The sequence below is a fragment of the Lonchura striata genome, chromosome 13 (assembly GCF_050655825.1).
Source record: "Lonchura striata isolate lonStrDom1 chromosome 13, ASM5065582v1, whole genome shotgun sequence".
NCBI lineage: Eukaryota > Metazoa > Chordata > Aves > Passeriformes > Estrildidae > Lonchura > Lonchura striata.
This window is the reverse complement of record NC_140715.1, coordinates 6,793,288-6,821,232: the sequence shown is the minus strand read 5'-3', so window position 1 is coordinate 6,821,232 and position 27,945 is coordinate 6,793,288. Positions and strand designations below refer to the sequence as shown.

Here is a 27,945-nt window from a genome sequence, read left to right as displayed (position 1 = left end):
AGATGACACCAAGAAACTCGACACTCATGGTCACACCAGGTCTTCAAGACAGGCTGCCTTCTGATCACTTGCCAAAATCCTCAATACCGTACAAAGAGAGCAGGACAGAAATTATTACCTTTCTTATACGGATCTGAGAAACTGTATCAGTATCAGCCCAAAATAAGCCTTTAAATTGCAGTGAAATTGAGAGTTATGGACAAAGGAATTGTGCCCCCAGATCTTCATAGCCAAAAGTGGAAGTGGTGCTGGGTTGATCCCTTTCTTTAAGAATCACCTGGTGACTTGCAGGAGCTGCCCACCTGCACAGGGAAAGGCTGTGCTGGGAGCTGAGCCAGGCTCCCCAGGGGAACATGCAGCAGAAGGAACAGTCATACAGCATTCAAGTTGCTGTTAGTTCAGTGTGTGGTACATCATGGAAAGGTGTTTGATGCTGAGGTGCAAAAAGATGTAAGATAGACTGTCCTGGAGTGCAGTGTGGGGACCATTTGTCTGTGTGGTATTTCAATACAGCTAGCTTAGTAAACTTAGCTCAGAAACCAGAAGAAATTTAGCATCAACTTTTTCACTGAACTCAGTAAAGCACTTGTGAACATATATCACACCTGAGATGGAAATGTTGCTTGTTGCAGCAGACCTCTCATTAGGGGTAGAAATAAGGCAAGACACAGACTCTCATTGAACAACATGAAAAGGTCACAGTTTATTCTTCTTTACAGTTTAGCCATCCTGACTCTATTTCTGCTGGAATATGGCTCCAAGAATTTCCTTGTTGCCTCTGGCTACAGAGGCTTGACTGTGGCTGCAGGCTCCAGCAGCAGGCTCCAACTCCATCAGAGCCAGCCTTAACTCACAGCAAACCTCCTGCAGCAGCCCCTCGTTTCCTTATTCCTCAGGGTTCCTCTTCCCCCAGGCTCTCTCTGACCAGCAGCCACCCTTCTTAGCACACTTACCTTTATTAGTCACATTAAGAGCAAGGCTGTCCTTCTTCTCTGGTAATTAACAGGGGTGAGGTCAGTTGTAATCCCTTCTGCTACACATACAGCTGCTGATGGAAATTATATTTTATTCAAATTTCTGTTCATTTTTGCAGTGCATAAGAAAACAGCTGGACAAAACTTGTAGTAAGAGGAACCAGGAATGCAATAGAATGAATCCTCTTGCTACCAAAGGATGGATAATATGGATCTAAGACATAGGAGCAGTAGCAAACCCCAAACTTCAGCATACTGACTTTGATACTGTTCTACTGTAAAAGGAAGAATAGGCCAAAAAATGTTATACACATTATATGACATGCAGCCATTAATCTGTAATTTTAATTGAAATAATTCTCAGCACTCTAAATTTTAGCTGACATTTCAGGTTAGAAACCTGAATTTTATTTTTTCTGATCAATTTTTTCACCTATCAAATAAGAAAATTCACAAAAAAGTCTGTCCTGAAATGTGTTTTTATAGCAGATCAATGGGACAGCTAAGATTAATAAGGGTTGCTGAGCTGAACAATGGAGAAGTTGAATAACTGGACCATTGCACATTTCTTTGTAGGAAATCAATTACTTGGGTTCTTCTTGATCATTGGGGTTAAAGGGATAATAGAAGCCAAGAAGACATTAGGACCTTTTAATGATTAATAGTAGCTTTTGAGTATATTTTTGGCACTGTAACACTGGGTGTTCATTTCTAATTACTTTGAAGAAGGAAAAGACAAGGAAATACTTTTCTGTCTTTATCAAACTGCATCAGAGAGAAGAGCACAAAAGTGCTCTGAGCTTTTCTTAAAGACTCACTTCATTACTCCTATTTTCTGTTATTTCTCTGTTATTTTTTCCATTTTTCTGGCTAGTGACCACACACCCAGTCTTTGACAGGCACAGAAGTTCACAGATTGCCATGTTCCCAAGGGAGACATGAGCACATGGGAGTGAATATGACTTAGTGAGACATTTATATGCACCTGGGTTTTAATCAACCACTTCTTGCTTTGCATTGCTCTGCATATGTACAACATCTGATTCCTGGCACCCAAGACCTAATGACAATTTTTATTATTCATAGCTTCACTTCATTTGCATAAATGAATATTTGCTCAGAATGTCTTACCCCTTAATAACACTGTAGTGAGGGGTAAGGGTAATGGTGCTTTCTTGCCAGTACACACAGGATAAAAGCTGTCCCTGGGATCCAGGGAAACAAGGCTCAGCAGGGTTAGTGGTGGCAAGGTGCATTTGTAGTAGCTGAAAGCCTGTGTCATTCTTGTGTTCAAGATTCTCACACCGAAAACCAAAGGGTCTAAAGAAGTTTGGGGACATTACATTAAAGAAGTGTTATGGTAGAAGAAAGATACCATATAATAAGTTGTGGGGACTGAATGTGTTGTGTTCTATCTATGAAAATTGGATGTTACCTAGAGAAACAAAGCAGAGTAATGTCAAACTCAAATATGTTCACATTACCTCATTAGTTATCCCAGACATTATCAAAGAATAGGAGTTGTATTCTCAGAATGCCCAACACATATGTGCTTTATTAAATAGCAATCAAATTATTTGTTTGGGAAATTAAGAAATAAACCACTACAAATTCTATCAGATTTTTTTTTCCTAGTAACTGAATATATTTGAGTGTGTTTGATAGTGGATTTTTAGTGCACTTTTACATGACTACATGCATGACCCTGTGTGTGGTTTTTCTTTCATTCCATTTTCATTCCAGCTGCCTGCCCCGTTCTGTGCAGTGGCAATGGTCAGTACTCCAAAGGCACCTGCTTGTGCTACAGTGGCTGGAAAGGTCCAGAATGTGATGTGCCCACCAGCCAGTGCATTGACCCCTCATGTGGAGGTCATGGCTCCTGCATCGAAGGGAACTGTGTCTGTTCTGTGGGCTATAAAGGAGAAAACTGTGAGGAAGGTAGGATATTTGTTTTTTCTGTTGTTAGTTTGTTTTCTGGGTTTGGGAGTTATTTAATGGCTCTTTTTTTTAAGGAAAAAAGGAAAGAATGGAATAAAAATCTAAGCATACAACTGCTGTAGCAGGTAAAAGAGGATAAAAATTTAGTCCACCACAATTTTACTGATCTATCAGAGTTCAGACAAAACTTCAGGCCTTCTGTATACGTTGCTTTGCAGTATTAAGAGTGTCTGCCACAAGTAAACCTGAGTAATTCCTTTGTTGAAGAGCAAAGAAAAATCTTTTCTTGCAGATTATGTTTACTGATCAATTTAAATGTGAAATGCAGAGGAATGGTTAACAAAATTGCATAGCTTCAACTTCACACATATCAATCACTATTAATGCAGAAACTGATGAAAAATATTTGAAAGACTTGGATATCCATGTTACTTATGGACTTAATGTGGGTCAAATTATTCCTGTGGCTGCAATCATATGGGATTAAGGAAAGGTAGATGGCACACAAGTGCAATAACTGTCCTTGAAATGCAGAAAAGCTATTCAGATTGAAAGTGTCCAATTCCTTGAGTATGTATAATGAATTTTTTTTAAATAACCTATGCAAAATGTGCTCACAGATTAAGGTCAATAATGGTTGTATTCACAGAGTTTCCTGTTGGAATGCACAATGTAAATTGGACTGCTTTTTTTTTTTTTTTTAATATATTATTGTGCTCCAGAGTTTATTAATCCTCCAAAGAAAGAGGCAGCTTGAGTACTGAAGTGATAGGGCTGGGCTGTCATGCTATGAGGACTGAGGAGTCTCTCTGGATTATTGTGAATGGGTTGCAAATCTGTATTGATACTGTGTGTATCAATTTTCATCTCACCCTGTAGTAAACAGCTCTCTCTTCCATCAGAAAAGAAAGGGAAGAAAACTGTAGATAAACAAACCATTTTTATTTTTAAAGGCTTTTATTCTCAGGACCACAGTCATCACCTTTAGGACAAGATTCGGCATTAGTCTGAGTGAATTTGTGGTAAAAGGAAGAAAACAAAGAAACCAAGGATCCTTGATGGTGGGACTGCAATTGTTTGTTCAGTTCATTCCTGTCACCTTCTTCCACTAAATCCTCCTTCCGCACAGGTTGTTAGAGCTTTTCTCTAGAATTCAGTTGAAGCCAAGAGTTTTTGCATTGTTTTAAATGGATTATGTTTTAAACTATATCCAGAAAATGTTGTAATATCTTTTTTTTCCCCTTAGATTTAATAGTTCTCAGTTCACCCTGAGTGTGTGATAATAGGAGATACTCAAAAATTATCTGAAATGCCTTGCTTTAACTTTCGTTCTCATGAAAATCCAAGATGAAAAAGACTGTCTTTAACTTGCTCTACAGCACCCAATCTATTCCCCAGGACTGCAGGACTTCTCTTTCTGGTACTTGCTGCAATTGTTTGCTTGATCTCATTAAGTTTGATACATTTCATCATATTTTCTGTTGTTATAAATGCTTGTGTTATTAAAAAGATTATGGTAGACAGCCTGAAATGATCTTGGTTTCTTATAATGCAGGAAATTTTACCTTGCAAACCATTCCTCCCTCACTTTGATTGTAATCTCCAGGTGCTCGCATGGAATTCTCTCTCTGCTTTCAGTTCTCTAGAATGGCTGTGGTGTGTCTGGGCCATGGATCCCCATGGATCTATCTACCTTGGATCCCCAAACTCCTGTAAGAGAAGCAGGCTCCTGTAGTGCTTAATCCATCTTTATCCTCAGGTGAATGTTTGGAATGGTGAAGCAGAGACATCAGCAGCTCCAGAGACGTTTCTAGAAAAAGCCAGTGCAGGCCTTTTTGCAAATTTATTGGGTTAACTCCAGCCAAAATTGGGAACACAACAAAACAGTCAGTCAACAGAGCTTTTGGGGAGGTGGATGGCTATGTGAGGTGAAAGGATATACATTATTTAATCAACACTGTGTTTGGAAGGATACATTTCTTCCTAAAAAGATGAATGGATTACAAAGGCAGGAGGTATTGATTGCAAACTTGGAAGGGGCCAATAACATGACAAGAAAGGTTAAAGCAACCTTTTGCATGTATGATTGGGCAATAAATAAGTCAATGAATTAATTTGCAAATAAATAAAAATCAACCACCATGTTTCTACTCTAAAATTCCATTTCTTTTGTATATTTCTCACATTAGTTTGAGAGCTGTGGGAGAAAGGGTACACTATGAAGTGGTGTCTGCCTAATTAATCATCTAGTCTTAGTTAAGGTTTTTGCAGGGATAGAAATTTTACACTTTTAATGGTAGAATGATAGATATAATATTTCTGTATCTCTATGTAATATATGAAATCTCCTCTATTGATTTGAACTTCCAAAAGGAATGGCAAAGGTTGATTCATTTGCCATTTTCCAACTAGGATATTGAATTAGAATAAGTGGGTCAGCAATTTTTTTTTCTTCCCAATAGCTTTTTATTTCTGATATTCATCATGGTTATATTGTTCAAACAATTTACCTGAAATGAAAGTGACACCAAAATCAATATTTTTGATGCACAATTTCTGCAGCATAAACACTGTTTTTCTATTAACAAATTTGCACAGAAGATGAAGTGGGGTATTTGTCAGGCTTCATTCAGCCTACTTTGGGGGGACACAAGTGAAATTGCCAAATTAGGTTAAGTTAAGGGTGGTTTTCTTGTCACTTTCCTGGTTGAGTCATTTTTCAATGACATTTAACTTCGTAAGTGTAATTCATGGCTCTTTGGGGACTTCATGGTACATATTGTTCCAAAAACTCCTTGACCTCCTTTTTGTCCTTAAGGATATAAATTGCTTTCAGTACCCTTTTTTGTCAAATCTACAGAGGGCCCAATACTAAATGAGCTCTAATGATCTGAGCTGCCAGGGGGCTGTGAGTTTCAAGCCTAACATACTTGCTAAGGTGCATTCTCCTTTGTTTAAACACAAAAGATGGTCTGTGTATAAATCCTGATTAAATAGCATTGTAAACCCTGCTACACCTCAGGGCAGAACCTCTGCAACACGAGTTGGTGCAGTTCTATTGCAGGTAATCACATTATGCTAATTTCAACAGCAAGGATCTGGCCCGAGATGATAACTCTGAGCATGTATTAAAATAGAACAAGATTGGAGCTCAGAGTAAAAACTCTCCTCAGTTTAAACTTTGGAAGCTGCTACTTGCCCAGATGGTAGAACAAAATAGCTGTAAAGCACATTTGTCTAGAACAAAGGACAAAGGTGTTTAGTGTGTTATCCTGTAAAACAAGGGAAATTGGGGGCTTAGGGCATTGATCAGCTCAATCTGTAGAAATAAATCAAAGCTGCATGAGCACTGTAATTCAGGATAGAGGGAGGACAGTTAATTTGTATAGCAGAAGGTGGTGTTTTTCATATGCTCCACATTCCTTTCATTAGTGCTTCCATTTGAGAAGGAAGATGATACGTTCCTGACAAGGAGAGTACATTATGACTTATCATTATCTCCTAAAGTTAGCTGTCCTATAACGATGTTATACACGTATTACCCTTCTACATTTTCTGTTAAAATATGTATTCTAAAAAAACCCAGAACAGACCAAATGTAGGGGGGAAGTAACCTTCATCTTTAAAGTAGATTGACCTAGGTTTTTGTGAACTTCTTTATTCAATCAGAATGTTTTATCAGAGCTCTGTGTCCATTGAGTTCAACAGCAGTTGTACAAAAGATGCATTGTGAAGTTCAAACAGGTTATAATTTGGCTAAGCACAAAGAAGGAGTTACAATACAGGACAAACATTCTGTGTAATTTAAAACAGTTTATGAATTTATCAGCTTTGAGGTGAACCACAAACCAATCTTGCTTTACCTATAAAAATGAAATTACGTTATAATATTTTCATGTCCAGTAAGCTCAGCTTTAAATCTTAAACAAAAAGAAGAAAAATCAAACCCAAAAACTTAGCCAAAGTCATCATTAAAATGAAAATCTTATAATAAATTTTACAGTAATTTATTCCTGTACTACTGTATTCTGAATTCTATACCACTGTATTCTGATAACTCATTTTATTTCATCTCTAAATGCACTTGTCTCAATCCTCTGCCTGTATCTAATCTATATACTTGCTTTAAATGTTTTACAACTAAATAAAATAGTTTGACAAGGCTCTGTGTTTACAGAAAAGTTGAGATTTGAAAGATCAAGTACTGTTCACATCAAGTGGAATGAAAATATCTCCGCCTTAATTTAGAAGGATCAGTTTGGAAAAGATGAGAGATAAATCACTTTCATTATAAACTCAGATCTTCTGGAGCAGTGAGAGAGAATGCAAATCATTCTTGGTCCTGCTGTTGTGAGCTAATATATACCAGTCATGAGATGAATTCAAGTTATTTAAGACATGAATTTGACCTTGACCTTCAATTCCACAGCAAAAGGCACTTGGTAAAGCCTCCATGTGGGTATTGGCAGTAAAGCATAGTATTGTTATACAGATTCATGATACGAGATAAAAATTTGCAAACTCATAATGTTACTGATAAAGTTCATTTGAAATACAGCTTGTAACTTTCCTTCATAGGACTGAAATAGTAGCTGAAATTCCATTGCATCATTTTTCATCGTAACTATTTTCACTGTTGTTTCTGGGTTGAAATCCATATCTGTATCTGGTTTTGCTTCTTTTAGAGAAACAATCTGCTGGTTTAGAATATGTGTTGAAGTAACCAGGGCTCTCAGTTTCACAGCTCAGCTACTAATGGACTATGGATCAAACATTCATAAGTGCCTTAATGATTAAGAGTCTAAATGATGCTGAAAGCCACTGACATTCTGACTTCTGTGTACTTGAAGTGGCTGTCCTAATGTTCAAACAATGTTCTAACATTTTAGTAATAATAATAGAAGCTTTTCTAAAGATACTCCAAATAAAAAAATCCTTTAAAACTGCAAATTATTAACTTATTTCATACTTGAAATACAGTACATGAGTCATTGGAGCTTCAATGTGTTTCAGAAGAAATGTCTCCAGGTTTATGTGTGGAACTCTGGCTATAGATATATATATTGAAGTGCTATTTTTAAGTCTTCATGTTTCTCCACCACAGCATCCCTGCAGTAAACTGTCATTGCACAGTCAAACCCTGCTTGATTTATGTAATGTAAAACACAAATTACTTCACTTTCTCATTCTCAGACCAGGTATTAATATGACTTGGACAACTCCTCTATTTACCCCAGTGCTCCAGACCTTCCAGAGCGCGTTTTCCAAACACGGCCGGGTGCGAAGCGCCCCTTGTGCAGTCGGTTTTTGTTTCCTCCTGCAGTGGACTGCCTGGACCCGACGTGCTCCAACCACGGGGTGTGTGTGAACGGGGAGTGCCTGTGCAGCCCGGGCTGGGGAGGAGCGAGCTGCGAGCTGCCCAGAGCGCAGTGCCCCGAGCAGTGCAGCGGGCACGGCTCCTACCTGCCCGACACCGGCCTGTGCACCTGCGACCCCAACTGGATGGGCCCCGACTGCTCCGTCGGTAAGAAAAGCTGCTTCTTCCCCACTCTGCAGTCACGTTGCTGTTTTGTTTCAAACGATGGCAAGTTCAATTAATTAGGAAAATTGTCTTTGTTACACGGTTGGGCTTGTTTAATTTTGTTGGGAAGAACTGTGGATGGGCTACTATATATATTTTCATGACATTCTTAATGTGGTTAGGAGTTTGCGTTTTGTTCTAACACTGTTTCTCTTTTAGACTGAAAAAGTTACATAAGTGTACTTCTGTTTCCCAACTGAAAATGAAAATGTTCTATCGTTTATTGGAATTTTGCTTTTACATTGTCAGTTGAACCTTGAGATGGTGCTGTAGGTTAAAACCAAGTCGCTCAAAACAGTATTTACATTTTTCACAGTTATTCAGTTATTTCCTAAGCTTAATCAGCTGGAATACCCCACCAGTGACATGAATATCAAGATGTGTTTTCTGCTTTATGGATAAGCAGTGAGAAAAATTCAAGAATGAAAGTTTTGCTGCCACTTTTCTTTGGTGATGCATGGGGCAAAAGACCCTTCTGCTTATCTGAAATTTAAGCTTGGCAGAGAGCAGAATTTTTGGAGTGATACACCAGATACCTGACCATGTTAGTAATAGGAATACAAAAGTCTCTCCTTGGAAAATGACTTTTACCCATCATTCTAAATGACCCTGAATTGCTGCCATTCTCTGCCAAATGAGTTTTAGGTGAGTTTCAGTCTCAATTCTTAGGAAATCAATATCTGTCAAAATCACCTGAGGTCCAGGTTTGAGTAGAGCAGAGCCACCTGCTCGCCTCCTTTGCTGTTGGGGACAGCACCTCTGACACGTGTTTGTGTTTGCGTGGAGGATGCAGCTCTGCAGGTCTGTCCAGGGCACATTAGCAGGTTTTTTTAAGCTGGTGCCTTGGAGTGGCTACCTAGAACAGAGTCTAGACAAGCTTAAGGGAATAAAGTGGGTATTTATTAAAGACCTTCTATAGAGGCACCTTGGGTAGTCAAAAGCCTCCAAGAGAGGCTATACCCAGGATGGACAATGGTCAGAGATTTCAGCCAATTTTAAGTTTGGTCCATTTACATATCAGGGGTTCATCCTGCAATTTCAGCTTCAGGTTATGAAGTCATATACCCACAGTTTGCTCCCTTCCAATTCTCTTTTGTTTGTACTTGTCATAGCATAAGGCTGTAGAGTGACCTTGAATTTCAGGCGTAGAGGAATTGTTTCATCTGACCAAAATGTGTAGACAGTAGCTTACACTTACCGTGGAGTTTAGAGTTATGTACTAATGCAGTACAGGATTTGAAACATATAAAGGCATTTATATTAAAAAATATATAAAGGCATTTATATTAAAAAATATTAAAATATAAAGACACTTAAAATACCTTAAGGCAGCAAAGCAACTTTTAATTTAGTTTGCTTTTAAACAAAAATGGAATGCCGGCTTTCCTCAGGATGTGAGCAGGAGTTTTGGGAGGAGGTTTGAGCAGAGGCGTTGCTGTGCTGCTGCCCTGCCCCGAGGCTGGCTGTGACTGCTGTTCTCTCTCCTAGAAGTGTGCTCCGTGGACTGTGGCACCCACGGCGTGTGCATCGGCGGGGCCTGTCGCTGCGAGGAGGGCTGGACAGGAGCGGGCTGTGACCAGCGTGTGTGCCACCCCCGCTGCACGGAGCACGGGACTTGTAAAGATGGGAAGTGTGAATGCAGAGAGGGCTGGAATGGGGAGCACTGCACCATTGGTAGGCAAACGACAGGCACCGAAACAGGCACATATTGCTTTCTTTTCATAAATCGTAGAGACATAGTTACTGTCGTGGACTGTAATGGGCTGTTCCCTTAGGGACCCAAGCACTCTCAGATATTAACCCTGTCTCAAAATGGGTTGGGAGAAATGCTGGTAGGCTCTTGGAATCATTTCAAATTACTAACAAAACAGAAAAAAAAAAACATACAAAAACAACATAACAAATTCCACATTAGTAAGTAAAGATGAAACAAATGGTACCCTGTGTGATAACAACAAATACAACACATGGTACTGTGGATGATATCTCAGTAGCATCTGAACCTGAATGATTTTCTAACCTAACTAAGCATTCCTTTGTGTGAATGGCCTGTTCTTCAATTTCCCAGTCTGACCCATCCGTGCTCTCCTGCTGTTGTACATCACATGTGAAACACAGCCCACCAGCAGCACCCAGAGCAGGGCTCAGTGCTGGGGAATGTGTGTCCCTGCCGGTACAGGAGCAGCTCCCTGGCGTTCTCCCTGCTGTGCTGGGACAGTGGTGTTGGCATGGAGACAATGCCATCCCGTGGCTGCTGGGAGCCCCTTCCCTGAGAGCCTGCAGCTCACTGCAGCATCAGCACAACCTCAGCTGGGCTCTGGCAGCCTGGGAAGTTCAAAAAGGTCATCCTTACACAAAGCAATGATGTTCTAGCCTCTCAATTACCATGCTTGAAAATTTACTCAATAGAGGAATTAATTGTTCCTAAGTGAAATTCTTTATTTTGTCTCTACAAGCAGTCAGACACTCTGGATTGTTTTGAAAACTTACTCAGAGGAGAAAACAGTTATTTTCTCTGAGCTATAATCAAAAATGGGAAGTTCTCAGTGATCACATCCCCTTCTGAGAAGTCTGGGCAGATTTATCTGGAACAAGAGTATCCCATCTACTCAGACTGTGAGGTTCAGGCTTTTCTCCAGAGAATTTTTTGAGAACTGTGAAGTACACCTTAGAAGAAATCTGATGAGACCAAATCCAGAGTCGTTTTCATTATCTTAAGGTGGTGAACTTAAGAGAGAAAAGAGTAGGTCACTTGAGATTTTCATGGCAGTCAGGGACCCTAATGGGACAGTCCTATTACAAGTGAATTGTTATTTCTTTACTTAAACGTATGGTGAGATTCCTGCATCCCTCAAGCTGTTTTTCTTTTTCATTCCCCTCTGATTTCTCTTTGGATATACAAACCGTTTCCGACTTACACGTGAGTTGGAAACTAAAAGTATACTTCTATTGGAGAGATTAAAAAAAAAAAATTGATACATATTTTCAGGGCATATCCTTTGATGTTGTGGTGCTGCATGCTTCCTCCACACTGTGCTAATATGATTTAAATCAAAGCTTTTATGACTGAACACTTTGTGACCAGCACAGATGCAGAGTGTTTTTGTCATAATTGCTTTCAGACTTCCATCATATCAACATACCTCTGCTAGATTAATCCAGGCATTTTGTTTTCAAAGTTCTTCCCAGATCTTTACAAAATGCCTAGTATATAATTTTTTTCATTAAATTCTGTAATAATTACTTATTTCAGAAATTGATGCTTCGCACAAAATTTGTTTTGCTTTATAATCTCTTAGTAATGTGCCGATGTTTAGAAGTAATTAGTGTATGTAAAGTCTTCATTACTGTGCAGACAAAAAGATGCCTTTTACCAAGATCTCAAAAGTAACCTGAAAACTGCAAGCTGAATTAGTGAACTCTGAAGGGAGATTTTAAGCCTAATTTTCAGAGTTTTGAACTAGATATCTTTCTTATCATTGATGTATATAATAAATCCTTTCCAGAGGAAGGGTGATACTTCTAAAGTGATTAAAATATGTGTAAGCTTTTTTTGTTTGGTACGTATTACACAGATTTCCTTAACTTAATGTGGTCCTGCCTGTGGCAAAGATGAGACTAGTGTAAAAAATTCAGGTATGCCCTTCTAGTTATCATGGATGAAATTTGGGCAGTCAGAAGTTGTCTGTTGTATGCAGACAGAGATTCTTGTGGCAGGCCTGTATTAGTAAGAATTTTCACATGATCGTGTCCTGAGGCCATTTACAAGAGCACAAAGGCTGATGCTAGGAATGGGATTGAGTTCAGAGGGACAACTCAGTGTGACCTCACTGGTTTGAGTTACATGGAGCTGAACCACAGAGTTCAGAGGAAAAGGATGGTAAAAGTAATTTTTGTCACCATTGGTACAAAATTTCTAGAAGTTACCACTGGAAAATTTGTGCTTAGAGTGAATTGATACTTTGGCACAATAATGAGTTGCTCAAGATGTTTTACACATTGCTATGAAGAGCTAAAGTGCACTTAGATTTACAGAAGCTCACTGTCAGAGTACTGCCTTTATGGTTTCATTTTCAGCTGAAGGTTTGGCACACTGTTTAATGTCAGAATTACTGAGGAGTGTCCACCTAAAAATGCCACAAATTAGTCTTTTCTGGAAGATACATGAAAACTGCATGTTTCTCCAAAGGCAGGAAATGCAAATCCTGTAGAAGTTATTTACTCTGAATTTGCATTTTTGCTACACCTAGACTGAAATGAAGTCAGCAGAAAAACTTGCTTTGATTCCAGTGACTTTAGGCCAAGTCCACTTAGAATAAATTGATCTGTGAGGAAGAAAAGGAGATTTCTATATAAAAACCATTCTCTTTTGTTTGTGTTTCTTTACCAGTTTCTTTTTCCTATATTTATATGGCAGTGGAAAAGAAATCATCATAGCAACCTGCAGGTATCCATGTTCATTCAGGATATTTTATTCTATTTAATATCAAATTAGGCTTTAACAGGTGTTTGACAGAATGTGCAGTCCTTATAATTTCATTGTTGAATATCTAAGCTCAAAAGTTTTAATAGAAATGCATTTTTCTTTCTGATTTTCTTGGTTTAAGAGAAGCACTCAGAAAATCCTCCCAGAACAGCAGTGTGAGCTCAGTGTTAGCACAGTGTTTGTGCAAAGCAGCTTTGCCTGTGTGCAATAGAATTATGTGTAAGAATCAATGCAAATAAAAATGCATGCATGTTCCAAGTTACTCAGATTTTGATAAATCTATATCCAAATAATATAAAAGTGAAAGGAGTGGGGGTCTGGTCTTGCTCAGCTGCTGTTCGGAGCAGAGCAGAACTTCAGTTCACTTTGCTACTTCAGGTAAGAAAAGAAATTGCTTACTGGAGTGGTGATAAAGAAAATTAATCTTTTCCCAGTGCAAAAATAGACCTGTCAGGATATGTTTATTAAGTGATTACTATTCATTGATTGCAATTATGGAGGAAGTTATAACTAAATAATAGAGGGTAATCTAGATGAAAAAAAATATTGGAAAACTAATAACAAAGTGAAAGAAAGGTATAGAAGTTGTTAATCTTGAACCCATTTCATGACAGAAATTTAAGATGGAGGATTTAGCTTTTCCTTAAATCATTGGAATGTGTTTTAAAACATGCTGTTATAAAACAGATCTGTTACTTTCACTGAAAATAATATCTAGATGTTTAAAGCTGTTGTTTTTAAATGCTTGCAGAGGATGTTCTGCATATAAACTGTCAAGATAGCATTCCAAGGACAGTGTGATATATATGGGGATCTTATGAAACAGTCAGAAATACCATTTTAAAAGTGTAATTCCATCTATAATTCATATCCTTGGAGCATAGTCTCTTATTATTGGTAAAAATCTCACTGGGAGACCAGTGAAAGCAGGATTTAATCCTAAATATTTACAAGTAAAATTTAAATGTCCGCAAATGGATCTTTTAAGGTGAGCTCTGACCAGAAGGTGATATGTGAGGTTTTCTTTGTGGCTGCCTATCATATTACCAAGCCTTGCCCTTGTCTGCTCATGTCCTCTATTAGAGGTAGTTTAAGCACTCCTTTTCAGACAGAAAGTCTGAAAAATTGTGTTCAAGGCTATTTGGTAATATAGATACTCTGCTCTGGATTTTGATCCAGACAGTTCTTATTTTTTATGTTCTTTTTAAATTTTTTTTTAATGCAAATGAGCTATAGCCCTGGTACAGACATTGAAGCTGAGCCTCCACCTGCCTGCCTGCCTGACAAAACACAAGCAGGTGATGAGGCCATCTCTTCAGGCTCTGCTTGGGTTCATTTAGCTTCGGAAAGACCCTTAAGATCATCAAGTCCAGCCATAAACCTCACACTGTTCTGGCCCTGGTAGTGCTTTCTGAGATCTAACTCCAGAGCTGAGGATCAGCAACTTTCCCCCACTGAGTCCTTGGCCTTTGTACTAAAATTGTCAAAAATGGAGAACAAGTTCTTAGTAAAGAAGGGGGTTGAAAATCTGTATTAGCTCTGTATCTTATCTTCTTTGAATATCTTGAATAAAGGAGAAAGATTTGAAAAAAGCTAGGATTCTGTCACCTACATGGTGGAAAATGGCCTAATATTTTCACATGCTGAAAAATTAAAAAGAGAAAGGGCTCTGTGTCTAGGATGATTAGGAAGTTTAAGTTATAGTACAAGAATTGTGTTGGGAAAAAACGTTACCAATAAATGAAAAACTGAAGGAGGTTGTCCAAGCAAACTGAATTCCTCATCAATGGAGTTTTTAGCTACCATTAGACACTTGTCAGAAATAACAGAGGTAATTCGTCCTGCCCTGGGGCAGCAGCCTCACCAGAAATCATTGAACTCTATGAGCTCTCTTCCAGTCTCCTTTTAAATGAGCTTAGGAGGAAGCATTGCTTCTAAGGACTTTATTTTTAATGGCCTACCTTAAGAGTTGTGCTGTCATTCCCTTTAAGAATCCAGTGCCACTGCTGGAAGTAGAATTAATAATTTATCCAGCCAGGGAGACTGATCTATGTGTTCTGTATTTGCAGAACAATGGGTTGTCAATGTGGATATTGAGCCACTCTGAAACATCCAAACAAGCTCACACCCAGTAAGGAAATACTTTAAATACTGTTCCTTTAAAGGTGAACACTATTTGGACCATATTTCACCTGTGGTTTTAATAAAAAATTGTTTACTAAAAAGTTTTCCCCCCAAGTGCTTTGGGATGACCTTTCTAGCTTTTATACATGTTTACATTTTCTACTGGCTGGGTGGAATACCACAAGTGTAAAGATTTAGTTCTTTACCTTAACCTGGACTCAATAATCAATAGAAACATTAATAATGCAGCATTGTGTTATCTTTGGATATAGCAAGATATTTTTGTCCCATGATAATGCTTTTTGTGTCGAAGATAGTTTTTTCTTCTACTACTGATTTCTCTTGTTGTAATTACAACAGTAATGATTCAAAGATGAGGCAATTTTCAGGGTAGATGGAAAGTGTGTGGGAGGAGGCAGTGGAAAGCCATCGTATCTGACAAAGAGCAATTTAGAAGGAGCTAGATATATTAGACTTCTCCAATGGATTTCTGACTTAAAATTAATCTGTAACAGTTTATAACCTATCAAGGCATAAAAAACCCTCTAACAACGATGACAGGAATTTAGATTGCATGCTCTGAGGAGGAACACTTTTTTTTTCTTTTTATTTGAAAAATGCATAGAATTTTTAGGTCATAACCACTTTTCATTACTGCTGATGTAGAAATATGTTGGAAATATATATATATGATGGCATGAACAAAAATGTTTGAGATGTTGGCTGTTCCTGAATGTGCAGATTCCAGTTCATGCCCTGTATCACACAGTTATCCCCCTGTTTTATACCTGGAAGCAGATTTCTCATGATGCAGCCTTTTGGGAACGTGGTGCCAAGCATTCTTTGGAATTTAAGAGTTGTTCCCCCTGTGCCTCCTCAGCAAAGCACATGAGGCAACCTGAGAGGTTCTCAATTATTTCTGTCACTCACTGCACATCATTCACATTTTCTTTTCTATCATTCAAACACAGAGAGACTCAAAAGGTAAAAATCTTCCTTATAGGGTGGAATTTTGGAAACATATGTTACATTTCATAACCAAAAGCCAAGGAAATGTACTCATCGCTGAGATAAATAAGTGCTCATCTAGTCTAGCATCTCTGTGCTTCAGCAAAGGTTTGAGTTCCTGGTAAATAAATATCTGGTAAATAAATTTCTTCCTGGGAATCTGATGCTTCTTATCTTTCCCAGCTACATTTGCTATTGAGGTTCTTTGTGTGTTGCCTCATCTTTGTCATCTTTTATTTCTGAATAAAATCTCTTGGCTGTAGAGTCCCTTGATTCCATACTATGTAGATGGCTCTTACTTGGAATTTCTGGTTCTGGTTTGTAACTTTGCAAATTCCTGTGCTGAAAACTGAATTATACCAGCTACTTTTGTGGATGAGTAAGCTTTCAAAATAATTGCTGTAGCACTAAGGAATCCAGAACTGCAATAGGTATCCACTTAATTTTCTCATAGCCAAGCAAGGTAGCAGATTGTGAATGCTTGCAAGGAAGCATTCTATGTAGAGATTTATGTATAGTGAGAGTGGTTTGACTTTCAAGGAGTTTAGAAAAATAATTCCTTTTCACTTACAGAATTTACAGGGGGCAGCTGGGGATCTTTTTTGGCTGAAAGGCAAGCTTATTCATGAGGAAGAACTTTCCTGTTTGCATTCTTTGCTGAGGGCTTCCTGTAAATGATTGAAACATGTCACAGCTCAGTGTCAGAACACTTGAGTAGCTTTTTTCTTTCTCTTTTTACAGGATATTTGCAGAACATGACCTTATTTCTTTCCTTTCTAGCCCAAAAAATTTAATGAGTATGTTTTCAGCTAAACTTCCTGCATTTTGTCTGGTACTTCAAAGGTGCACCCAGAAGATCCTGGTGAATAGTTTCCCAAACTAAAACCACATTTCTTTTTTCTCCTTTTGGAGGGGCTTCTACATGAGTTATATTGATTTTCTGGCCAATTCTTGAACTCTTAAAAGACCACAAAAAGTGAGGGAGGGCAATCAATCAGGGAGCTGATCTAACTTTTGAAAGGGCAGAGCCGATTATGCTGTTCCTAGCAGTATTCCAGGAGCCAGACAATCTTCTCTTCTCCTGCAGATAATATTTTCTGTATTATTTTGTACCCTGTGGTGTCAAGCAGAGCTTCAGCAAGTGAGTGAATTACACAGGGTTGCTGGAAACAAAACAACAAAGACACAGGAATGCTTGTGAGAGGTCAGTGGCATGGATTGTATGGAGACAGAAAAGGAGAGCTGGATCCTGGGAAACAGACATGTATATACATATATATAATATTTATACCTACTAAGAAAGAAATACAAAAGAGAACAATACCTGTCCATCCTTTTGAGACCTGCTGTTCACATTCCTGTTAAAGATACCTTTTTCTTGATCACTTGCATTCTCAAGGTATCATTCTTACATCATCAGTATTAGTTTCACATAATCTTTTATGCTTGAAGATGCAAATAAAGTCAAATGTGTTTTGCCTGACTGCTGCAAACTCAGTGGAATAATATTTCAGATGCAAAGCTTTGCAAAGGGTTTTGTTGGGTTTTTTTTTTCCCAGCTTCTTGCCAATTTAGTTTCAAATTAATAGTAGGATGCATTATAAGTTAGAGACTTGTCTTCCTAAGATATTTGATGCTTTTGAAATTCTCTACTCAATATTTTCTTAGTTTAATGTTGTATTAAAAATATTAATGTCAGAAATAAAAAGTAAAAAATGGTCTCTCTAGAACCTCTGAGGTGTCAGTTCAGGATTTTGCTGTGTGATCTATTTAGGGCTTCGGGGAAAAATGAAACTATTGAAAGCCTTCTCTTTAAGCTGTCAGCTCTCTCTTGTGCAGTAACTGCTCACTGAGGATGAATACACGCTCCTGCTGAATATTGATACATCCTTCTTTCACTAAAAGCCCTTACTTAGACAGTTTTTTAACAGATCTTAAGGAATGATAGTGGGGACTTGTTCAGAGCATAAGTTACAAGATATCATGAGCCATTCTTATTGAAGAAAGTTTTTACAAAATTTATGTTATCCAGCTCTTTTCTCTTGTTCCTTCTTTCTTTCCATGCCTGCTCTGACCTGCTCATGAAATGCTCAGTAGGATAACGACGCTTCTGGAGATTATTCCTGTGTGTAGCCTCAGCCTATTTCATTTTACATATAGCTTTTCTATACATATAAAAAGAAGCAAAGTTTGCTGTCCAACAGAAATCATTATATAATATATTTAATTTGCCCAAAGTAATTGCAAACATAGTTTGGGTTACTGAAGTGTAAGAGCTGAATACAAACTTGAGTATTCTTCAAGGCATTTGGATCTGATGTTTTAGTCCATGTTCATCTCTTCATATTGAAAGTGAAATTAATTGGAATAATCCTAAAGTTGCTATTACCTGATTTATAGCTGCCAAGAAATTGTGCCCAACTGAGTAGATTTCTACAATTTCCAGCACGTTCTGCTGTCGTGTTTTCAGTGATGTAGTGTTGATTGACATATTACTGTCCATCTCAGGCTGTCAGTTGTCTTCAAAACACATCCATGCTGGGATAGATGGAGACAAAGCAGTGCTGGTGTCTCATTAATCAGCAGCTCAGAGCCAGGCTGCTGAAAGCCAAAGGAAAAGCAGGACATGATATATAGAGGTTGCTGTGTTTGTCATCATCCCCTCTTCATTCACTAACGGGATTAGAGCAGAGAGGATTCATGGGCCAGCTGTTCCCTGAGGATTTTCAACTCTCAGAGCTGACCCTGAGCACTGCACACTTAAATATTTCACTCAAAAAAAGTACCTCTCTTAAACAGTTAAGCAGTTTTCATGGAAAAGTAGCAAGTTGGCTTTCATGAAGGATTTGCTGTGACATGGATCAAAACATTATCCTTAATGAAAATGTAGGCAGGGGAGACATGGCTGTCTGCTTATCCACATAAAGCTTTTCTCCCTCTCTCTCTACTACACTTAAAAGATATTTTTACTCCTGCCTTACTGTGATCAGCCAATTGTGTGGCCCATGAGTGGTGTCTGACATCTGGGATGGATTTTCTTGTGGTGGCCCTCTGGTTTTTGGGAGCTGGGCAATGAGTCCCACATGTCCAAGTGTCAAACAAGGTTTGCAAAGCAGCCCCCAAGTCCTGCCCCCTTCACTTGCACTTCCTCTGTTCCACAGTGCCTGTTCAAAGGTGTCCTGCATTCTGGAACTAGGGAGACATCATTTTGACAAACAACCATCCAAGTTTATTGCTTTTTTCCTAATCCCACTGCATCTTTAATTTCTATTCGTAGTTTTTAACAGTCCAGTGCAAGGCAGGTTGATCAAACTCAGCATCAATAGATGGTATCCTGCTTTTAAAATGCTGTAAAACAAGATACCATCAAAATAGCTGTGAGAAAAGGTTTAGATATTTCTTTTTAAATGTTCTGGCTTGATTAGGGTAGATTGAACTACATGAGCTAATAGTTAATTGTTCATATATTTGAAAAGTATAAACACTTCTAACCTTTCAGTATATTTTTACATGAGCCCATATAAAGATTAATTTCTTCTCTGTTTAATTATAAAATTTCATATGACTTTTTTTTTAGGTAAATGTTGGAAGACTAAAGTTATTCAAGAGTTTGAAATATAAGTAAGGTTCATCATTCATCTAGACAATATATGTTTTAATTTTCCTTCAAATAGTTTTTCATAGCATTGAACTGCTGAGCTAAAGAACTACAATGCATCGAGGTGCAGTCCCTGTTCAGAAGAGAATTAGAGGTGATAATAACTTTGGTATCTAAGAAGTAAATATACGGATGCAATTGTGATTAAAACCATTCTTTTTAATTAAAAACTAAATCAGTTTGTAGTGGAAAATATTACTAGGTTGCTAGGTTGTGATTTTGGGTTAGAAGCAATACTAAGAGGACAATTATCCAAAAGCACAAATAAACAACAACAACAAAAAATCTCTTTAGGAATAGCATTTTTTGCCTGGATCATGGTGATTTATTGATTTTGAAAGCAGTGCTGCTTCAAATACAGTGATTTTCCAATTGCTAGGAATCATAAGGCATTGCTGAGTTTCTTGTAGAAGAAGCTCCTCAAGGTTAGTACTGAAGCTATTTTTGTAATTCAGCATGTACAAACACAAACCCCTAAATGTCCCAGAAGATGCTGATTCTCCTAAACCCAGAGACACATTAGTACAGATGAGAGAACTGACTTTTTGTTTAAACCACTGGGAATTCCAGAGAGTAGAACTCAGTCCCTGATGTAGAGTGCTGCCATCCACCTTTCAGCACAGTTTAAATATAAAATGTTCTGACTGCTTTCCATTTCATAAAGCAAGGCAAAATGTGTGTATGCTGGGTTACAGATCACTTATCTCTCAAACTAAGAGGAATTAGCATTATAGCACTCAGTCCTGCAATGGAAGATAGTGTGCTCAGAATGAAGTAGTTCTATAAAAAAAGAGATGTTTATCTTCCTCTTCTGTATTTTGTTTTAAAATTGCAGAATCCCTTGCATTGGACCATAAAGGTATTACTGTAAGCAGGAAGCCATGAATCATTATTTGTTGTTGAAAAGTGAATGAATTTGTTAAAATGATTGCAGATTCAGATTAATCTTTACTTTTTTTCTAAGAGCAGTTTAATAACAGTACAGGAAAAGCAGTAGAAATGTGTCTTTTCTTGTTTCAGAAGCAATTGAAAAGATGCTTTAGATTTAAGACAGAAAATCACAGCATAGGAGTTTGTTAGCATTCTGAAATGAAGGTTAACATTGCTCCCATGTGGCATTGCTAACAGCTGAATCAGAGTGGAGGGAGTAGAGTGACTGATTTTTAAATACAATTCATCTTTTTATTGGCTTTGGAATGGGGGTAAAACTGCTTTTTTTGTCACTGTCTCCCTTGGATCATTATTAATTGATTCTTTGTCATGAAACCAATCCTTATATATCTTCAGTGTGTCCTGTGAATGTTTGAAACTTTTTTTTTCCCCAAAATTAGTCAGAAATACTGATTTACAATGGAGAAAGCCTGCCATATTTAGAGAACAGGGCATCAAAGTCAAGGTCACCCTGTTTGTAAAGGCTGAGTGCACACTGGCTGATTTTTCATTGGAATCTTTTCTTGTATATTCCAGAATAATTTTGATTGTTTGTATGCTGAGTAAAAAATTGAATTAAAATCACTCAGACCCACCCTTAATTGCAAACAGTTACTTCATGTAGTTAATCAGAAGGGTTAATTAGCAATGAAATATCACTCAGCAGACTTTTTGGATTCACTGAAATGTCTCCTAAAATTATTAATATTTCCATTCCACATGAAAGTTTTTAGTTTTTTTAATGCAATTAAGACAATGCTTATTACAATCTAATTATATCCCCATTCATTTTAATCTTTCAATCTTCCATACATAAAGAATATGCTAAGTAAAATCTGTCATCTTTGACCAGTGTTTGTGTTTCTAGTTACCATGAAATTTCTAATATCCTCATTAACTAATTTAAAAGCTTATACTGCATTAAAATTTAGAAATATGAGATGCTTTATAAAGGGAAATATTTATTCAGCAGAACTGGGGCAATTTAACATGTGTGCCTTCCATTGAAGACTGCATCTATTTACTCAACTTCTATAGTTACAATTTCCCCTACTTATTAAGGATTCTTGTTAGAAATTCTGATATTAAACACTGCAGTTTTAAAAATTACTAGCAAGTTGTATATAATGTTTCTGATTTCTGAAGTGAGCATTCCTATTGATACTAAATGGGAGACTTAATAAAGTTATTTGCAGAATATGTCCCGAGATCTTAATTATTTATTTGCTGTATTTTAATGCTTGAGATAAAAATGTAATGAAATGTGAGGAGGGATGTCACTCAAAAGTGGATAAATGACAGTGAAGTGAAAAGGAAAATGTCAGTTCTCATCAGTATTGCTTTTGAATTTTTGTCCTGTGACTAAAGATTATAGGTTTATTAAAGATCAACTTCCACAGGGCCACTGCTACTGATCCCTTACTTGAATTAGGTAACTTCAGCCCAGCCTAGGAAATAATTACCATTAGTAAGTGGTTTTCTTCATAGTGAGAAGCAGGTGAGCATGCTGGAGAACTCACATACAAGTCTTGTGTTGACAGATTTGTACCTTGAGGAGCGAGGCTGTGTCACTAAACTGCAGGAGAGCTTTTCCAGTGAGTGACACCATTAAAAGGGATTTCTGCAGAAACTTCCTGAGTGCTTACAGCAGTTATTAGAGTAAATTGGATATGCACTTTGCCTGATTAAGCATATTCCCACATAAATGTTTACCCTGAAAGCCAGAGCTGTCCCCAGGTTCTCTTTGCAGGATTGTGAACTGTGAGATCTCACAGAGTCAAACTGCATCAAACCTTGGGGAGCTTCTGGTGTTCCCTCCTCAGCTGCACACGGGTGGAACCTGCTGGAAATCCTCTGCAGCCAGGGCAGGCAGGATTGTCTTGGTGCTGAGCAGTGGGAAGGGGCTGCACACTGTCAGGCTCACAGCTCTGAGCATGTGGGCACTGGCTAAAATAAAGCCTCATAATATGGTTAATATGGTTCTAACCTGCTCCTGGAAACGTGCTGGCAGCTGAGCCATAAACAAGGGACAGTGACACCATACCCCACTGAAATTATGGGAAACGGGCAGAGTGGGTAACCTCAATTATGATTTTATTTGAACGCTGAGGATCTATAATGGTGGCCTTCAGGGCAGTCTCCTACTCTGGTAACTTTCCCCTGGAACCTTTCTAAGAAAAGTGATGACTTGGATAGAAAAGAAAAATTTCTTTGACATCTGTTTGTTATGTTTAGAGATACTATGAGCTACTCACACATTTTCAGCATTGCAAAGACAGAGTTAATTACACAAAACTGTAGCAAATTGCCTTTTAGATGTTCCTTGCACAAACCATAGATTTTCTTTATTATTATTATTAGTTATTGGAAATTCCTTTTGACTGATCTTTGCTTCTGCTTTTCCTTGTTATGTTGGATTTTTTTTAAAACTAAAGCAAATATCCTGACAATACATAGCTCTGCACTTTTTTGCTTGACATGAATCAGTGAATGGAGTTTATTAATTCAATATACTGATTGTCCTGGTCACATAATCCTATTGCAGCTGAGGTAGAGTGGTCTCCAGATTTCTTGGCTTCATCTCCCACTCCCTTACCTTGTGTTTCCCTTCCTAAGTGCTCCTGGAAAACAGTCCCAGTGGAAGAAGTGACAACCTGGGATGGCTTAAAAACTGTCAAATATAGATGGAAGGCAATCAAAATAAAAGTCTCATTGGTGCTTCTTATGGCTTCTACAGAGAAATGGAGAATAAATGCTCTGCCCAGCAGCAGAAGGACTTAAGTATTCGTTCCAGAGAATTAAGGACACTTCTAGTGAGGCGAGGGGAGGAGCAGAGCCATCAGTTGCCTGGTAGTAAATATGTTTAATGTAAAGCAAGCAGAGCTTAAAGAGCTCGTTTGTCTTCCAAATTTCTTCCTAGTGCAGATTAAATACTCTTGGCTTACTTGGGGGTGAGATGGAGAAGATGAGCTCCCTTGTAGATCAAAATCACTTTCACAGATTTATTTAGTGTTTAAATATCAAAGCAACTGTCTATATCTGAAGGATTAGGATGTTTCTTCCTTTGCCATGTAAACAGATAAAAAAAGGAATGAAAAGATAACTGTTTTATGCATGCAAGACTTAAACCAGTTCATTTGTGAATGCCACATTTTTATTTGTTATTTGTGCAGTTGGTAGATATAAAAATTGGAAAATGGTATGATATTCGTGAGGCTTATGTATATTGACAAGGGATGCAGAATGGTGCCTTGCACTTTAGAATTAAAGGGATGTTAATAAAGTATATTTTATGTACTGAAATATTCATCCTCTATCCTATATCTGACAAACAACTCAGCATACACAAACACATAACCCAGAATACATTGCTTATCTATTTTAATTTGTTTTGCATACATTGCCTATGTGGTGGAATACTGCTCCTAGGTCATGAGCATTATTTCATACTTTATATTTGTTTATATTCCAACTCCATAAATTCTAGCCTTAACAAACATGTGAGATATATTTATTTTATTATTCAAATACCCATTATTTTTGGCCACTTGTAATCATATTTTAATGTCACGAAGATTTAGGATTGCTGCAAGCCAGAAGGCATAAAACATTTAGTGCATTGCTACTATTTTTCATTCCAAACTATTCCACAAAACTTCATTAAATCTTCTGGGTTTTGCTTTGGCACTTTCTTTGGGGTTTTCTTTTGGACAACTGGAATGTTGGAACTCTGAAATCCAAACCCATGCAGTGTGCAGCCATTTAATGGAATCGATGTGATTAATACTTTAAGAAGATCAGCTGCAGAATATAATGCACATGTCTAAATTTTCATCCTGAAGGGATTCCAAAGTTCTGTACCAAATTTAAGGGACAGAACTTACTAATCTGCCACACAGAAACAGAGGAAACTGCCTGCTCCTCTTAAGGCTCCTATTTATTCTTCTGTCAGAGATAACCTGCACACTTACAAGGGATCAGCATTTGCATACCTGAAAGTTAATTGCTAAATTATAAATTCTATTCAGGTATTAATATCTAATGAATAGCAAGAAATTATATTTTAATAGTGCCTGAGAAAATGGGGATTTCCCTGCCCTGAGAATTATGAAATATAAAGCTCTAAAACCGAAGGGATGGTAGATAATTCAGTTTAGAAGGGATGTCAGCAGGTCAGCTGGCCCAGCCTCTCCTTCAAAGTAGGGTGCTTTTGAGGTCAGACACCAGAATCAGGCCCAGAGATTTTAGGGCAAACTCCCTACAACTGCCCTACAGGTTGTTACCTCTCAGTGCTGTGCATCTTCTGCAGAGTATTGAGCAGCTTAAGCACTTTGTAACATCTGCTTGTTCTCTCCCTGCAGCTCCTATTTGTGTATCCCTGTGTGTGTGTGTGTGCACAAATCCCATTCCCTCACATTACTGAATTCAAACTGATCAAAACTACTATTAAGTAGCACTGACAGAAGGGGAGCAGAGTTTGGTCACTCTAAATGCTAACTTGGCTTACTGGGCATTTTGATTGACTTAAACTCCTCAATTTGGTAAAGTTTTTTGAATGTTAAAAGAGTTACAGTTAAAGAAATGCAATTAGAATTTGGAGAAAAAGTGTGTAATGTGATTTTTCTTTTTTATCTTATGTGGAGTTTCTCATCTATCTAAGGAGGGAAGGAATTCATTCCTCCTCTATGCAATATATGGAGGATTTGTGAAGTGAAAAAAGCATTTTGAAGCTAATGACTAAACTGAGAATGTCTTCCTACAAAAATCCTAAATTACATTAAGTCTAGATTACATTGTAATTAGGTTAGATATTCTTTCAAACATGAAGTCAGTGTTTTGCTTGTTGCCCTTCAATTGACTGAATTTACACATCCTGTCTGATAGGTCACTTTATCATTTAGCTGCCAAAAAACTCTTTAAATAGACATTATTTTAGAGATAAATTCAGCTTGAGAAGGCTTCTTTTTCAGAAAGGATATTACATATTATGAAAGATGATGCCAGTGCTTGTGTGTGATATCAGAAACATTAATACAATAAAAGATTATAGTTTTGGTAGTAGTTTTATGAATGCAATTTCACCTGGAATTATATTCTAAATGGATTTTGTTACAGTAAGATTAATTTGAAAGACCCAGCTATCTTAAATACAATTTTTTACTGCATCTTTTATATATCTTTTTATTGGGTATATGAATAGGAGTTGGATATGAGTCTTGTTTGAAAAGAATACACTGTGTAACTCAAATGTGCTGGTAGGGTCGAATTTTAGCTTCTGCTCAGAATTTCAGCAAATAACCTGCTTAGCCTCTGGAAGGAGCTGTGTGGCTCAGCTGCAGCTTTTGGGCTGCAGCAGTTTCTTAACTTATATTTCACATAACTTCTTTGCTCATGCTGGTGCTTGGGTGAAACTCATCCCCTGATCCTGGTAAAGCCATGGGGCGCAGTGCTGGGCTCTGTGCAGGAGGAGAGGTGTCTTTGTGCTCACATCAACCATTTTGGGGTGCAGAGAGAGCCCTGCCTGGCTGTCACAGAGCACTGGGACTTGCAGAGGCTCCTCAGCCTGGTGACTGACCTTCCCATAAGGCAGTCTCCCTTCCTTCTGGACACTGTGTATAAGGAGCTCAAATTCAGGGCTCAGCTGAAGCTCTGTGTGTATACTCAACCTTCTGAGCAGGCATGGGCATTTGATTGGTTTCTGTTTGGTTTCACCAAGTCTCAGGACAGCGTAGCACAATCTGTCCCCGTTTTCCCTGCCCAGCTGTTGGCAGCTCAGAGGGGCTCACACCAAAAGCTGGTGGCAGAGAGCTCTGTTGGTTGGCACAAGATGTTGGCACAAGAGGTTGGCACCTCGAGGGTGCTTTCCCCCCACGTCACTGGAGGGGACTCTGCTCGAGTCACTGAACATGAAGTTGGATGACATGGAATGTTCTGGGAGCAAGGCGTGAAGCTCTTGCAACCCTGGGGTTTTCTTCAATCTCAAATTTTTGTGTCCTCCATTGCAACATGAGTTTCCCTCTCTTTTTTGTTGGTGTGTGTGTGTGTGTCTCTGTATCTTTTTTTTTCTTTTCCCTCAGAAAGATGCAAGTGACTATACTTGAGATTTACTTTTTCATACCAGCAGTTCCCTTTTATGTGATCTTTACTTCTCTTCTAAACAGTCACATGTTTTTTCTCCTATTTCTCTGTTTTATTTGGAGAGTTGCATGTTCCCTAAGTTCCTGCCCTTATGTGTAAAAGACTGGAATTGCAGGATAGATAATGCTGTTATGAAATACATATCCCATGCAATTTAAGAAATCTTACTTAAAATTCCTAATTGTGTGTCTGCACAGGAAGTATTAGAGTGGAGGATTTCAAGGCTCTTTAAGCATACTTTTTGGCCTTTCTTATTTTTTTCAGCCAGTTCAATAAATACAGTTGTAGCCGGGCCAGTCTGTAGTACTAACTCAGGCTATATTCATCTGGATAGCACATAGATATTTGCTGCATACTTGATATCTGCAAGTAGATATTTAGTCTTTATTTCTTTGTTTGATGTGTTGCTTAAAGAAATACTTAGGGTGTTGAGTTTATTAAAAAAAAATGTTTTCTCTAAAAAAAAATGCAGTAGCAAGGCAGCCAGTCAGAGCATGCTGGTGCCAAACACTTGAGTGCCAGGGAGGAGCTCCTGCTGTCCCTGAGCCCTCTCTGGAGCAGCAGCTCTGCTGTGGCATGTGGCAGTGGCACTGGGCTTTGTGCTGGCTTCATTCTCAGCAATTTGTCAATCAGTGTCACTGCCCTGCTTCAGAGCCCTGGGCTGGTGCCTCTGCATGGCTCCAGCCTGTTCTGGAACTGTCAAAACTCACTCACAGGGGCCTCACCTCTCACTCAGCCAACACTCTGGTTCACTGACATGTGTTCCGTTCCGTGTTTGGGGTTTGAGTTTATTTCAGTTGAAGTATTACTCTGTAGAAAATTACTTGTGCCTGTGCCTACCATAACACTGTGTCATTTTTATTTGTATGCCCTTTCTTTGGCTTTAACTAAGCCCTGAAGGCTTTGGAATTGAAGGATTAAAAATAACAATAACAAATAAAAAGCATAATTTTATTTTCAATGTTGCTAGGTACCTCATTCCATGTACCTCATTTATTATTTTCTAGATAGCTGTAGGCATACCAGCAGCTCACTGAAGGAATGAACAGAAAATATGGAAACAGTGATTATCCTCTAAAATCCAAATTAAATAGGCTATTGTCATTAC

At 38.1% G+C, this 27,945-nt stretch overlaps 1 protein-coding gene across 25 annotated transcripts in view; it reads left to right on the top strand.

Moving 5' to 3' along the window:
• The window catches only part of TENM2 (teneurin transmembrane protein 2), a 1,518,527-nt gene that overhangs the window by 1,432,219 nt on the left and 58,363 nt on the right, over positions 1 to 27,945 (top strand). For 21 of the 25 annotated variants that reach the window (XM_085591001.1, XM_085591002.1, XM_085591003.1 and 18 more), the window contains 3 exons: positions 2,718 to 2,912; positions 8,236 to 8,436; positions 9,982 to 10,194. In XM_085591001.1, the coding sequence (XP_085447127.1) occupies positions 2,718 to 2,912; positions 8,236 to 8,436; positions 9,982 to 10,194 (609 nt within the window). The remainder of the gene's footprint in view (positions 1 to 2,717; positions 2,913 to 8,235; positions 8,437 to 9,981; positions 10,195 to 27,945) is intronic. The other 4 variants (XM_085591013.1, XM_085591008.1, XM_085591014.1 and 1 more) reach the window with 3 other exon arrangements.